Here is a 12,832-nt window from a genome sequence, read left to right on the forward strand (position 1 = left end):
GTACTTTCCCCTCCCTCTGCCCACATTGGCTAAACCCCTCTCCCCTCTGCACTAAAAGCACGTAGTAACATGAGTGCCCTGTACTGAATTAGCTCACAGTTGTCTCTTGACTCGACTGGTTCGTGTGTTGGTGAGTGTGTGTGTGATCAGAAAAACGTTCAAAATCAATGAGAGTCAGAGGAGGCAGGAGCCTATGATCGCCCCTCCAATCAGAGGGGCTCTTAAAACCTACCAAACTCTTATTAACGCACACAAAAGCTTCTTTGATTCGCGTGTGAAACTTTGCAAGCTTACAGCTGGTCTTTCTCTATGTAACTAACAGCTGGAAAAAATGAGAGAAAGAGGAAGCCATAATTTCTAACTTTTTCTATGTTGCCAATTGTGTGGTGGAAGTGGAATTAAATTCTTGGAGTAAATCATAATGAGGATTATGTTAAACTAGTTACATTTATGGGAATTTTTTTTCACAATAAATAATCATAAACAGATGGTTACTCCCACACTAATTCCAGTTGTCAGTGGTAAATTTCTTTCTCTCTCTCTCTCTCTTTCTTTGCAATAAAGGCATAATTCCTACATGCTATGGGATACCAGTTGTATATCACAGCAACTTCACTTTAAGTTTTTTAAGTTCTTTGGAGTTTTGCATCCATGTTTATTATAAGGCGTTTTCTGTTTGGTTTCAGCTGCAGCTCATAGGAGATGATGTCATTTCCACTCAAACACCCCATTAGCTATTTAAGCACATTAAACATTCATAATGTTTTAACAGAGGAGTTTTCCTCAGCCTTATGCAGTCCTGTGCGTGTAAGAAGCCTCAAGTCTCTCTAATGATGGAGGATTGTGTTGTTAACTTTTTATTGTACACCTGTCATGAGTAGTAATGAACAGGGTTGTAGCTGTGAATGTCTATATGTTCCCAAAGCTGCTCTGTTGGATTAAAATCTGATAATTTTGGAGGCCATTTGAGTACAGTGAACTCATTGTCATGTTCAAGAAACCATTTGTGAAACGGCATGTTATCCTACTGAACATATTAGCAGATAATGTACACTGGAACATGGTTAGCACAAACAGGGTGGGGATTTGAGACTTTGCTCAGTTGGAACTAAAGGAGCCAAAGTGTGCCAAGAAAATATCCCTCACATTGATACACCCCGACAGCAGCAGTCTGAACTGTTATACTGTTGATACAAGACGGGATGAATCCATGTTTTCATGTTGTTTACACAAATTCTGACTCTACCATCTTAATGTCACAGTAGAGATCAAGATTTTTCCAATCTTCTTGTCCAATTTTGCTGTTCCTATGTGAATAGTAGCTGCAGTTTTACATTCTTTGGCCATGATTATACTCAGCTGCAGACACTGACGCAAACAGCTGGAGGCTCCAAGTCTGAGTAGTCAATGGCGATGTCAGCGTCAACCTCAATTTTATTTCTCTAGGACATTTCATTGTATGAAGACATAAAGATAAAAGCATGAAAATCAGGTCTACAATGGCTTAAGGCAATAAAATAACAACAAAATAAAACTTTACACAGATAAAATACAATTTAGTGTTCACATACACGCACAGATACACACAATTTTTGACAGTAGCCCCAACGTGTGAGAATAAAAAGTGTTTGAATGTGGGTTTTTTTAATGTAGATAAAGTTCTAAGTCAGTGGGCAGATTGTTTTTAAGAAACAGTAACTGAAAGCACCCTGAGAAGAGTTTTGCACCTGATGACCTGAGGGTCCAACTGGGTTATAAACACTAAACAGTCAGAGATGCACTCTGAGAGCAAACCACTGAGTTCTTTATGAACTAATACAGCTCTTCCTGTTGTATTTCTTTGAATTCCACTGCCTGAGGCGAATGCATAGTTCATGCATGGTTCATGGTGCTGTTTTGTTTGCTTTAAAGAACAGTAACTAATAACATGAGTGCATCATCTTATCTTTTTAATGATTGTTTGAATTTTTGTTTTTTATTTACACTACAGGGCTTAATAAAACTAAATAACTCTTCAAGTCATTCAGCTTTATGAGATTCATGATTCCTTTGATTTCTTTATTCTAAGAATGAGTTTGATTTCTTGTGACTAAAATGTTGTTTCCCAGTCATGTTTTCACAGTTATTGTAGAAAGATGACCCTAGTATTCCAGTTTTGTTTCCTGTCAGGTTTTATGGCATTTGAGATGCCTGATAAATAGGTTTCTGTTTAACTTTTAGTTCAGAATTGCTGTTTTTCAACTCCTACTTAGAGTTTATTTGTGTTTAACTTCTTTAGTCTGTCTTGTCTTCCTATGGTTATACTTAGGGGTGTGAGTGTGTGTAAAAATGATAAGGCATGCGTCACTGGGTGAATGAGACTTGATTTTTATTTAGTTTAGTTCTTTTTTTTTTGTCGTGCATTTGGTTCTTTCTGCACACCCTCCAAACCCATGATTGGGAAGTAAAAGCAACATTTAACCCAATTTGTACATCAAATACACAGTGATTTCTTCACTGATAGACAGATCATGTGACTCCGGACTCCAGTAAGCAGCTGTAATGTGTTTGTCACAGTATGTAAAACTTCCAAGTGTCAAGTGTTTTGCAGATAGCTAAAGTCCTGGGAAGATAATGTGCATTTACACTTGGCATACATCATGAGGCACTAGCAGAAACATAGGTAAAATGTTGTTGTTGTTTTCCATTTGCATGGAATAACCACAATAAGGACTAGGCCACGACTAGAAAAGGGGAAGCCAGTGTCACTAGGTATCATAGGGCAGTCAGACAAACACTTTGCTTCAGTTGCTGTCTGATTATTCAATAACCCAGACGTCTGGTTTTCCATCATTACAGGCTGCCCTGCTGCCTCCCACAGCAGTCATTAGCTTGTTACAGACAATACCAATTCCATCCAAAGACTCCATTAGCAATTTAACCACATTAAAGGCAAAGAAGTAACTTTTCATAATGACATTCATAATCTTGTAAAACAACAGAGTTCCTCACCACCGTGTAACCCTGTGCCTGTGTGAAGCCCTCAGGCTCTCTAATGACATAAGATCGTGTTATTAACTTTTAATTATACATATGTCAGGAGTAGAAGGAGAAATTGGCAAATAAATAAATAAAAATAAAAAAGTTCTGTGCAAATTTTTCACATGTCTAAATTGGCTTACACAGGATCAGCTGTGAAGGTCTGTATGTTCTTAAAAATTGGTAAACACAGTTAAAATGTGCATGTGAGAGGACAAAAGCAAATTTATTACAGTTTATTGCAGCAGGGAGGGTGACAGTGGATGAGCGATGGGTTGGAGGAAGCAAAGGATGGAAGGTGTGCAAAGTACTTCCTCCATAAAGTCATGCTATATGCAAATGTAACAAGACAGAGATTCTTTGTTGTGCAACAAGTCACCTTTTAATAACAAATAACTTGCTGGTTATCTGATTCCTCTGTAAAACTGTGTCATTAATGGTGTAATAAAAGACCAAATGTAAGCCTGTTCCTCCATGTCTATACAAGGTGGGACTTTTGCTGAAAGTACACTGAGCTTCCTTTCAGGCTTTTAAGGTCAAGAGGCCGCATGCTGCAAACATCACCAATCTGCATGTTTCCTGCCAGCTTGCATGTTATTCTTTGCAGTGCATTCTCCTTCACGATGCTTTAATAGACAGCAGAATTCATGGCTCCATTTAACACAGCAAGTCTGTCAGGTCCCAAGGCATATAAACAGCCCCAGACCATCACACCTCCACCACCATATTTTACTGTTGCTATGATGTTCCTTTTCTGAAATGCTGTGTTACTTTTACACCAGGCCTCAAACTTTCCAAAGAGTTCAGCTATTTTCTCATCAGTTCACAAAATATTTTCCCAAAAGTTTTGAGTTTCAAATGTGAGATGAGCCTTTGTTCTTTTTGGTCAGCAGTGGTTTTCTCCTTGAAATCTCCCATGGATGCCATTTTTGCTCAGTCTGTTTCTTATTGTTGTATCACGAACTCTGACCTTAACTGAGACAAGTGAAGCCTGCGGTTCTTTAATGTTGTTCTGGGTTCTTTTATGTCCTCCTGGATGAGTTGTCGATGTGTTCTTGAAGTAAGTTTAGTAGGCTGATCACTCCTGGGAATGTTCACCACTGTTCCAAGTTTTCTCCACTGTGGTTCACTGGAGCCTTAGAAATAACTTTGTAACTCTTTCCAGGCTGATAAATGTCAGTGACTTTGTTTCTCGGGTGTTTCTTTAGATCATGACGTAATGTGTTGCTTTTTAAACTCTTTTGGCCTGGTTCACTTTGTATTTACTCAGGCTATCTTTGTCTAATATTTACAATTTGTTTAATGATCTGAAACATGTAAATGTGACAAATATCCGAAACTCTAGGAAATCAGGAAGGGGGCAAACACTTTTTCACACCACTGTATACATCAAATGGGGACACAGTATATTTCCAGAGTTTCAGAAACACAACCAAAACACCAAAATAAACAAAACAAAGAAATAATCTTTATGTCCAAGCAAATTAATCATAGCATCTTACTTATCAACAATTACATGACATGCATGAAATATTACTTATCTTATCAACACAAGGGGAAGTCCCAGTGATTCTGGTGTTGGTGGTGGTGATAAGCGTGCAGTAGTAGTAGCCAAATTAGTTATTAGATATTCTGGTTCCAGCTTCTTGTATGTAAAGATTTTTCCATCTTTGTTATAAGCAGTATTTATGTGGGTTGTTGTTTATAAATTCAGGCCATTCGTGCTTATTGTTACTTTTTCTTTTTACTAAATTTTATTCTATTTATTGAAGACATAAATGCAGGATGTTGATAACACAATTAACCTAAGGCAAGCTTTTAATGCTAATGACAAAGTCCAGCAGGAATCCAGGAAACTCAGGACTCAGGAAGACAGAATGAATGTAAACACCCAGGCAAGACTAGAAAACCAGACATTGGAAACACAAAGCTGGAAACAAACAGCAAGCATCAGAAAACAAGGAAAAGAGAGGGATGACTCAACAAAGGATCAGGGGAGACAGAGATAACAGACACTAACATGCAAACTTGGCACAGAAGTGCAGAAAGGGGAAAGCTAAGGAAACAATAAGAGAATGTACAAAATAAATCTGAGGCAGAGAACCAAAAACTGACAAAAAGACTCTGGATACTTAGAATAAATAATAATTATCAAACTAAAAACCAAAAGGAATGTTAAATAATAAAAAAGAATTCAAGCCCTCTTGAAAAACCCTCTGTCCAACGCCCAGGACCACGACATTCATAATTAATTCAGGTTTGGAACAACTAAACCTCATTTATTATTTTGATTGTGCTTTTTTCTCCCTAATTGGTTCCATCTGCCGAGGCTTGGCTCAAAACTTTCTCTTGGATGTCATTATGGCCTTTGGGACTTCTTGGTCACTTTATGGAATATTTGGTGGATTTTCTCAAGCTGCAATCCTTTAAATTTAAATTGTCAACTTCCACGGCTATGACTATCGAATGTCTCCACATGGGAGTGTTGCAGAAGACATGGGCCTTAGGGAGGGAATATTGGGGTCATGTGGTTTGGAACAGCTGATCCTTGTGCATTCCAAAGCTGTTTAGTGGTTGGTATTTTTATGCCTCAGTGATCTATTGCCTCCCTGTACAGCTCAGAAAAATCACAACCAAAACACAAAATAGTCAAATGATATCAACAGGCAAGCACATCTTGAAAAGGAACAAACAAACACAGATTCCGAGAAACAGTAGTTCACTGTGCAATGCAGTGCACCTGCAGATGCTGTTCATTTAACTGTGGTTAAAAGTTGCAAGAGTGAAACATCTCTGGCAGGTGGTTCAAATCAAACTTTTGAGAAATCCCATGCTGCAACCACTAGATGGCAACAAACCTTGAAAATTAACAAAGTTTATTTGCCCATTTATGGATCAAAATTGTGTACACATTTGACAGGTTCATTGAGAACACATGGAAAATCCATCAGTTTGAGCTGGTTTGGGTTGTGGGTCAGTAGAAGTCATAACAGCGGCCTAAGAGAGTTCACTGAAGGATTACTGTTCTTCAGAAAGCAGGAAATAAAATTAATCACAACAGGATTAGTCACGGGGGGAAAGGCATAGGGGATGAAGTTAAATTGTATAGCCACATGGAAAACTAATTTAGAGAGAAACATGACTAAGCAAGTTCCAAAGGATGTGAAACCCATGATCCAAACATGGATCCACAAAAAACAAGCACATTCATACACATTCAGTCAGTGACAATTTTCTGCTTCTTAAGACTTACAAGTATTACAGATTTTATTTACCTTTGTGATTTTTCTCATTTTAATTTTTCTACCACAAACAACTGTAAAAATGAAAAAAAAAAAAAAAACATATCTTTGTAGAATGCAGTTTCTATACTGAATAAATAAAACGATAGATGGATAGATATGTTGAATTGAATTTAAGGGGTAATTTGCTGGTTCACATTCATGTCCTTGCTCACAAGATAGATATTTGCCCTGTGTATGCATATCAGTGTGTAGGTATGAACATACTTGTGTTTGTGTACATGGGCGACTGACAGGACAGCTACAAGTAAGATGAATATTGCTTTCAATCATTAAACAGAATGCACTGGCCCCCCCGGCCATGAAAATGAATGCTTGTTTACTTTGGAAACATCAGTTTGACAAAACAATCAATTTAAAGGCTACTTTTTTTAACCTTTTAATAACATTTTCTTTTCATCATTAAAATGATAAGCTAATTTTGATTGAATTCTTTTCTACCAAAGTTACCCAGGATGATAAAGGAGGTGAAAATTTTGTGCTTAATAAGTGTGCGACAGTCGTTGAGAGTACTTCTTGCTCTTCTAACTTTCAATGTATAGCATGGTGCAACTTTCAAGTACAATCTAGAATAATACAAAAACAGTAAGCACTGACTGATAGAAAGAAAAAGAGCAGCAGCAGATTCTTATTTCACTACTTAATATACTACTTTTGTAAAATAACTGGGTATAAAATATTACAATTATTACAAACACACAAGCCTTATATAAACTGCATAGACCACCTCACAATTAACTTTATCCATCCAGGTCCAGAGCTGCATCGTCCTCCACCAACAAACTGCAGTATGGACAAACAACTCAAAGGTTGACTGAGTTGTTTCAGTAATAGTTCTATTTCTGGTAAAAATGCAAAGCTGTCTTTCACAGTGTATACAAATTGATACTGTTAAACATTTTAATTTGCATTACAAGCAACAAGCAAATATGCTGCTTAAACATGTTCACCACTATGCTGTGTGAACATGTAAACTCCACCTGTACTGTTTTATCACTGGTGTAACTCTGTTGCAGAGTAAATTAGGAATAAGGCCATATTGTTACAGCTTTGGGAGCCCATTATCACTTTGTGGAAGCTAGAGTAACTTAAATAATACAAGAACTTCTTTCATTGCCACTCTGGGAACTACCGATAGCAGTGGTTAACTTTGGGACCAGCAATGTTGTGCCACCCTGCTGGGTTTTGTTTTTTTTTTTTTTAAATCAACAGATCCAATATATTTTTATATACATTGAACCAGCACTAAATTAAGTGGAGAAATGCTAAACATCAACTTTCAGCAAAAGAATGTAACCACTTGGCACACATACTTCATAACAGGTGTTATTAAGTATATGCGTTTGGTTTTTATTGCCCATTTATTGAATGTACGTGCACAGACAGATGAATATTTGGTCGCATGTAATAAAACATGTCACCGTGTGTTAAGCCTTCAGGTTTTCTCAATTAAAAGATATTGCTAATGCATTAGTGCAGGGGTGGGCAATTCCAGGCCCTGAGAGCCAGTGTCCTGCAGGTTTTAGATCTCACCTTGGGTCAACACACCTGAATCGCAAGATTAGTTCGTTACCAGGCCTCTGGAGAACTTCAGGACATGTTGAGGAGCTCATTTAGCCATTTAAATCAGCCATGTTGGTTCAAAGACATCTAAAACCTGCAGGGACACCGGCCGTCGAGGCCTGGAGTTGCCCACCCCTGCATTAATGTCATCATGATGGAAGTAAACACACAAGACTACTGTTGTGTTTATGTACACTTTTATTATCAGCACTTGACAGGTGGCAGTCAGGCAGGACATAAAAAGCCAGATTACTTCTTTGTCTCCTCCTCCTTGGACAAGTTCTTGATGATCTCCTCCTTCTTGGCCTGGAGACGCTCCTCTCGGCGCTTGCGGGCCTCTCTTGTCTTGGAACGACGAGCCTCGGCCTGATCGCTGCAGGACAAACAGGAGAGACACCCGTGTTCATACAGTGCATAATCACAGCCACCACAGCTATTTTACCACAGATGTTTAACATCAGTGTGTTTTCTTTTTAGTTGACTAAATCCTTAAAACTGACACACTAAAGACTGAAAACATCCTTTATGTAAGGGCGGAACAAAAACACTGATCTTTTAGTTCTTCCCTCACAACTGCTAAATTATATAAAGATGCAGGTATAGTCAACACAATCCACAGATCATTAGCATTGCTAACACCCAACAAACAAGACTCCTTCACAGTCGCTATGGAGTTTTTCGAACAAACCGATCTAGCGTAACCAACCCTCTGCACTTAAGCTGCACAGGCAGCAGAGCACTTTCTCTAACAGACTGATTTAGGTTTTTTTGTCACAAGAACAGACACCGGAAATCTTTCAGACCTCAAGCAGTAACTCTCCACAGAGCACATCTGTGTAGCAGATAAATCTCTGCTCTTGTCTGAAGAGCTTTATTTCAACCCTCCACAGCTACTTGTGCTTCTGTATTTATCGAGCCATTTTACTTCAGGTTTTGCCCTGCAGTTGATTTAGATTTTAATTTGCTGAGCTTATTCATTTCTATTTTAGCTTTTCTTTTGACTTTACTGAAATGTTTTGTTTCGTCTTTCTAGACTTTTCGTGGTCAGGGCACATGTTTTAACCTGGGCTTTCAAAACAATCCAGATGCCACAAATAGACGTCACTGTGCCAATTAAAGATGTAAAAATACTTACGCCAGGAGCTTCTTGCGGGCCTTGTCTGCCTTCAGCTTGTGAATGTGCTCCATAAGGATGCGCTTGTTCTTGAACACATTACCCTTAGCTCTCAGGTAGAGGCTGTGGTACCTGAAACGGATCATGTGGAAAATAAATGAAGGGCATCACAATTAAATAAAACAAAAAACAAGAACAACGCCCACCCACACAAAGTGAGGGAAAAGGATTTAAAAGCAAATTCTTTAGCCCAAGAATAATTCTATAAATACCAGCACATTTCACTGAGCTGACTTTATTAACTAAAAATCAACTAGATTTTAGAGTGTTCAGAGTCTTTATTTAACCACTGCAGAACCTACATGTGCCTGTCAATCTTCTTGGACTCCCTGTAGCGACGCAGCAGACGACGCAAGATCCTCATGCGGCGCATCCAGGTCAGCTTCTCGGGCATACGAGCGTTGGCAGTACCCTTTCTCTTACCTGGACACACAATAAAGACACATCAAGTACCGATGATAACGCAAACAAAATTTAAATTAGCTTTGTCTTTCAATTTCATCTTAAAAATGTAATCACTTTCTGCTTTGCTTTGCAAGTTTTAACCTACCGTAGCCTGTGTGTCTTCCCTTGCGACGCGCTAGTGTGTTCTTGCGGCAGCGGGCCCTGGAGTGGACCGTAACAGGTTTGCGGATGATAAGACCATCCTTTACCAGTTTACGGATCTGCTGGCCTGAAAATGGAAGAAAATAAAATGAGACGATGGGATGCAATGAATACCACCTTTGTGGTTTCTACCTATCAAAGCAGTGCTGAGTATGATCCTCGGATATCCGCAATTCATTCACCAAGTACAGAAGAGTGTTAACTAATATTAAAAATTTCCACCCCCAAAAAAACCAAACTAGAAAGTAGAACTGCTCCAGAGCGCTTATGCTCTGGAGCATGGGCGTCTGACATAAAAACTGCCAAATCAAACTGAGGAGGCCTGCTGCGTTAGTTTCCAGTGTTGATACACATTAACACTGGAGTTCACCTGTAAGATTGTGATGTTATAAATTCACTGTGCATCGAGTATGCAGGGCACTTAGTTTATTTAGCTGAGCTGATCCTCTGGCTCAGTTTTGGTCACACACGTGTAGATAACTTTGCATGAGCCGGTGAACTTTTAAACTGAGCCGCTAACAAGGCGTTAAGGACAAACTACAAAACTACTTTTTGTTCTGCTTACGGGAGTTGGCGTTGGCGATCTCGTTGGTCTCATTGGGGTCCAGCCAGACCTTCTTCTTGCCGCAGCGTAGTACGCTGGAGGCCAGCCTCTTCTGGAGCCTGAGCATGCTGCGGGAGGCACAAACAACCACCGGTCAGAATTACAGCTGAGATTAGACCCCCAAAATTTGTTCCTGTAGACTTAAAAGCAGAATGTCTTTTTAAGGCTGTAAAAGTGTTGTTAACACACCAAAGAATTACGAGAGGATTAGTTAAAAGCTAGCTGTACGGCTAACTACCAGCCGGGCTGACAACATGGCCTCTCCGTCTGCTACATCGTGTTACACAAAGCACCGTAAAAACATGCCATGCTAACTTTGGACAGATCTATAAACTTTATATATTGATAAAAAGGGACTTTGCGTGTCTTAATAAAATGGTACGATACTGAAAGCTGCGCATTTTAACGCTTAAATTTTGACTTTTACTATGGAATCGCCTCGGCTCCTACCTCATGGCTGCTACTTCAGTAGGAAAAGGAAGGCTTCAGAGACGGACCGGAAGCTACCATTTCTGAGGAGAGTCCATCTCTGATCTGTGAAACAGCTCGATGTCGACCCATACAATAATGGACATTATTATCACTTTAATTTTTACATAATGATACTATATATCCATATTGGAGCAATAAATACATAGGAAAGTGACAGAGAGAAAGGAAGTCTTTATCGCATTTTAAAAGTTTATACCGGTGACATCCCCTTTTGCCAAATAATGGCACTGCCCGGCATTGCTGCACTGCATTATGGGTGGAGAGGTAATTGGGTGTTTTCTGACGTTACACCACATGATAGCGGTGTTGAGACAAAAACTCGAACAAACCATGAACGTTAAAAAATATTTAAATACATTTTTCTATTCTTAGTTTCACTTTGAATCCTAAAGGTTTGTTTTTCCTTTTAAAAAAATTACAGGACAGCCCCCTTTTATTATCCTGCAAGTGGCGTTGCGTTCGAGTCAATGAAAGGACAACGTAACTAAAATGACAATGACATTTTTTTTAATATTAAAAAATTAATATGACATATAGTAGTATATCATCAAGTCATTAAACGTCTGGAATATTGATGTGGTCATATTAGCAGTTGTTAATCAGTTTCAGCTGCTTTGGTGATAATCAAACCAACAACAGGTGCACTAGACGAGAAGCAATGAGACATAACCCATGAACAGGAATGGTGTTACAGGTCACTGACAATTTTTCACTCCTCATCTTATCTTTTGACTCTTTTTTCAGTAATCTCACATTTGACTAGGGTCAGTGTTAAGACAAACGCAAAACCTGGACCATACCGAAGTGGCACAGGTATGGTCAAGGTTTTGACGTCAAGTCCTCAGGCCACCATCATGAGGAGTATTTGTGATTGCTTAGGCAGAGACATTAACACCAGTGGCCTGCTGAAGATCATTTTGTAGGGCTCTTGCAGTGCTCAATCTGTTGCTTTAACAAAAGACCAGACACTGGTCATTCAGATGGTTTAAGGACCTTCTTCAGTTCTGTCTAGCTCTTCAGAGAGCTATGTTGGGAGAGACTGCAAACCTTCTGGCAATGGCATCCTCTAATGATCCCTGTGCCTCTCACATATCAGAGTAGGTTCACACTGAGCACACGTGATAGATCTGGAAGTGTCTGGAGAAGCTGTGGAGAACGTTATGCTGCCTGTTACATCATTCTTCATGACTGGTTTGGTGGTGGTCAGTGATGTTGTGGAGAGACATATCCATAGAAGAACACACAGTGCTGGTGCAGTAGGTCCTGGGTTCCTCTTGGCGCATAACAACGCCCAACCACGTGGAAACAGTATGCACTCTCACCTGACTTAAATCCAGTTGAACACATCTGGGTCATTATCTTTCTGTCCATCTAAAACCACCAAGTTGCACTCAGACAGTCCAAGATCTCAGTGATGGCTTGGTTCAGATATGGGAGAATATCCAACCAGAATGCATCCTTCATTTATTAGTTTATCTTTTCTCACAACATTGTCAGGCATGCACACAAACACGTAGGAACCATACAAACTACTGAGTACCATTTTGAGTTGCTGCAATAAAATTTTGACAAAACAGACTAGCCTGAGGTATCGCTGTTCACTTTTATTTTTTATTTTTTATTGGTTATCTTTGAATTTAGCCCTCTGTAGGTTGATCATTTTCACTGACATCAAACAATGTGGTCTCCTTTTGTTCCATAACCAGTGTAGAAAAATAATTGCTATTTCCAACAAAAAGAAATTGCAAGGAGAAACGTTTCCCATAATATTGCACAAAATATAATTATCTTCACACTGTCTGAACTGTGAGTGATGTAGTGTGAAATTCACCATGTAAAGGTGTAAAAGCCGCTGAGTAAATAATTAACCTGCTGAGTAAAATAGCAAAAGTGTGATTGAGAACCAGGAGTGTCAAGAATGACAAATAAAGATCATTTTCAGCTACTTGAAAACATATAGTTTGAGCTTTGTTATTCTACTAGAAGCAGTCTTTGGAAGATGGGTACACTGTGCTCATAAAGGGATGAACATGGTCAGCAACAATACTCAAGTAGGGTGGTATTTGAATAATG

General features: G+C 39.0%; 1 protein-coding gene across 1 annotated transcript; it reads right to left on the minus strand.

Annotated features, from left to right (window-relative positions):
* Nucleotides 1–8,069: 8,069 nt before the first annotated feature.
* On the minus strand, nt 8,070–10,749 carry rpl19 (ribosomal protein L19). Its single transcript, XM_085352766.1, has 6 exons — nt 10,718–10,749; nt 10,229–10,335; nt 9,608–9,730; nt 9,360–9,480; nt 9,019–9,129; nt 8,070–8,256 (listed from the first exon to the last, which is right to left on the minus strand). Exons 1-6 carry the CDS (start codon nt 10,720–10,722, stop codon nt 8,133–8,135), a joined length of 591 nt encoding a protein of 196 aa, XP_085208892.1. The 5' UTR covers nt 10,723–10,749; the 3' UTR covers nt 8,070–8,132.
* Between the last annotated feature and the right edge of the window lie 2,083 nt (nt 10,750–12,832).

This window comes from Diplotaxodon limnothrissa, linkage group LG4 (assembly GCF_057381915.1).
Source record: "Diplotaxodon limnothrissa isolate DT_005_m linkage group LG4, D_limnothrissa_male_GT1.1, whole genome shotgun sequence".
NCBI classification, from domain to species: domain Eukaryota; kingdom Metazoa; phylum Chordata; class Actinopteri; order Cichliformes; family Cichlidae; genus Diplotaxodon; species Diplotaxodon limnothrissa.

Coding starts and splice junctions, on each gene's coding strand:
- rpl19 (XM_085352766.1), bottom strand. Junction 9,481..9,607: donor GGGAAGACACACAGGCTACG/GTAGGTTAAAAC, acceptor TTGTGTGTCCAG/GTAAGAGAAAGGGTACTGCC. Junction 8,257..9,018: donor GCCCGCAAGAAGCTCCTGGC/GTAAGTATTTTT, acceptor TTTGTCCTGCAG/CGATCAGGCCGAGGCTCGTC.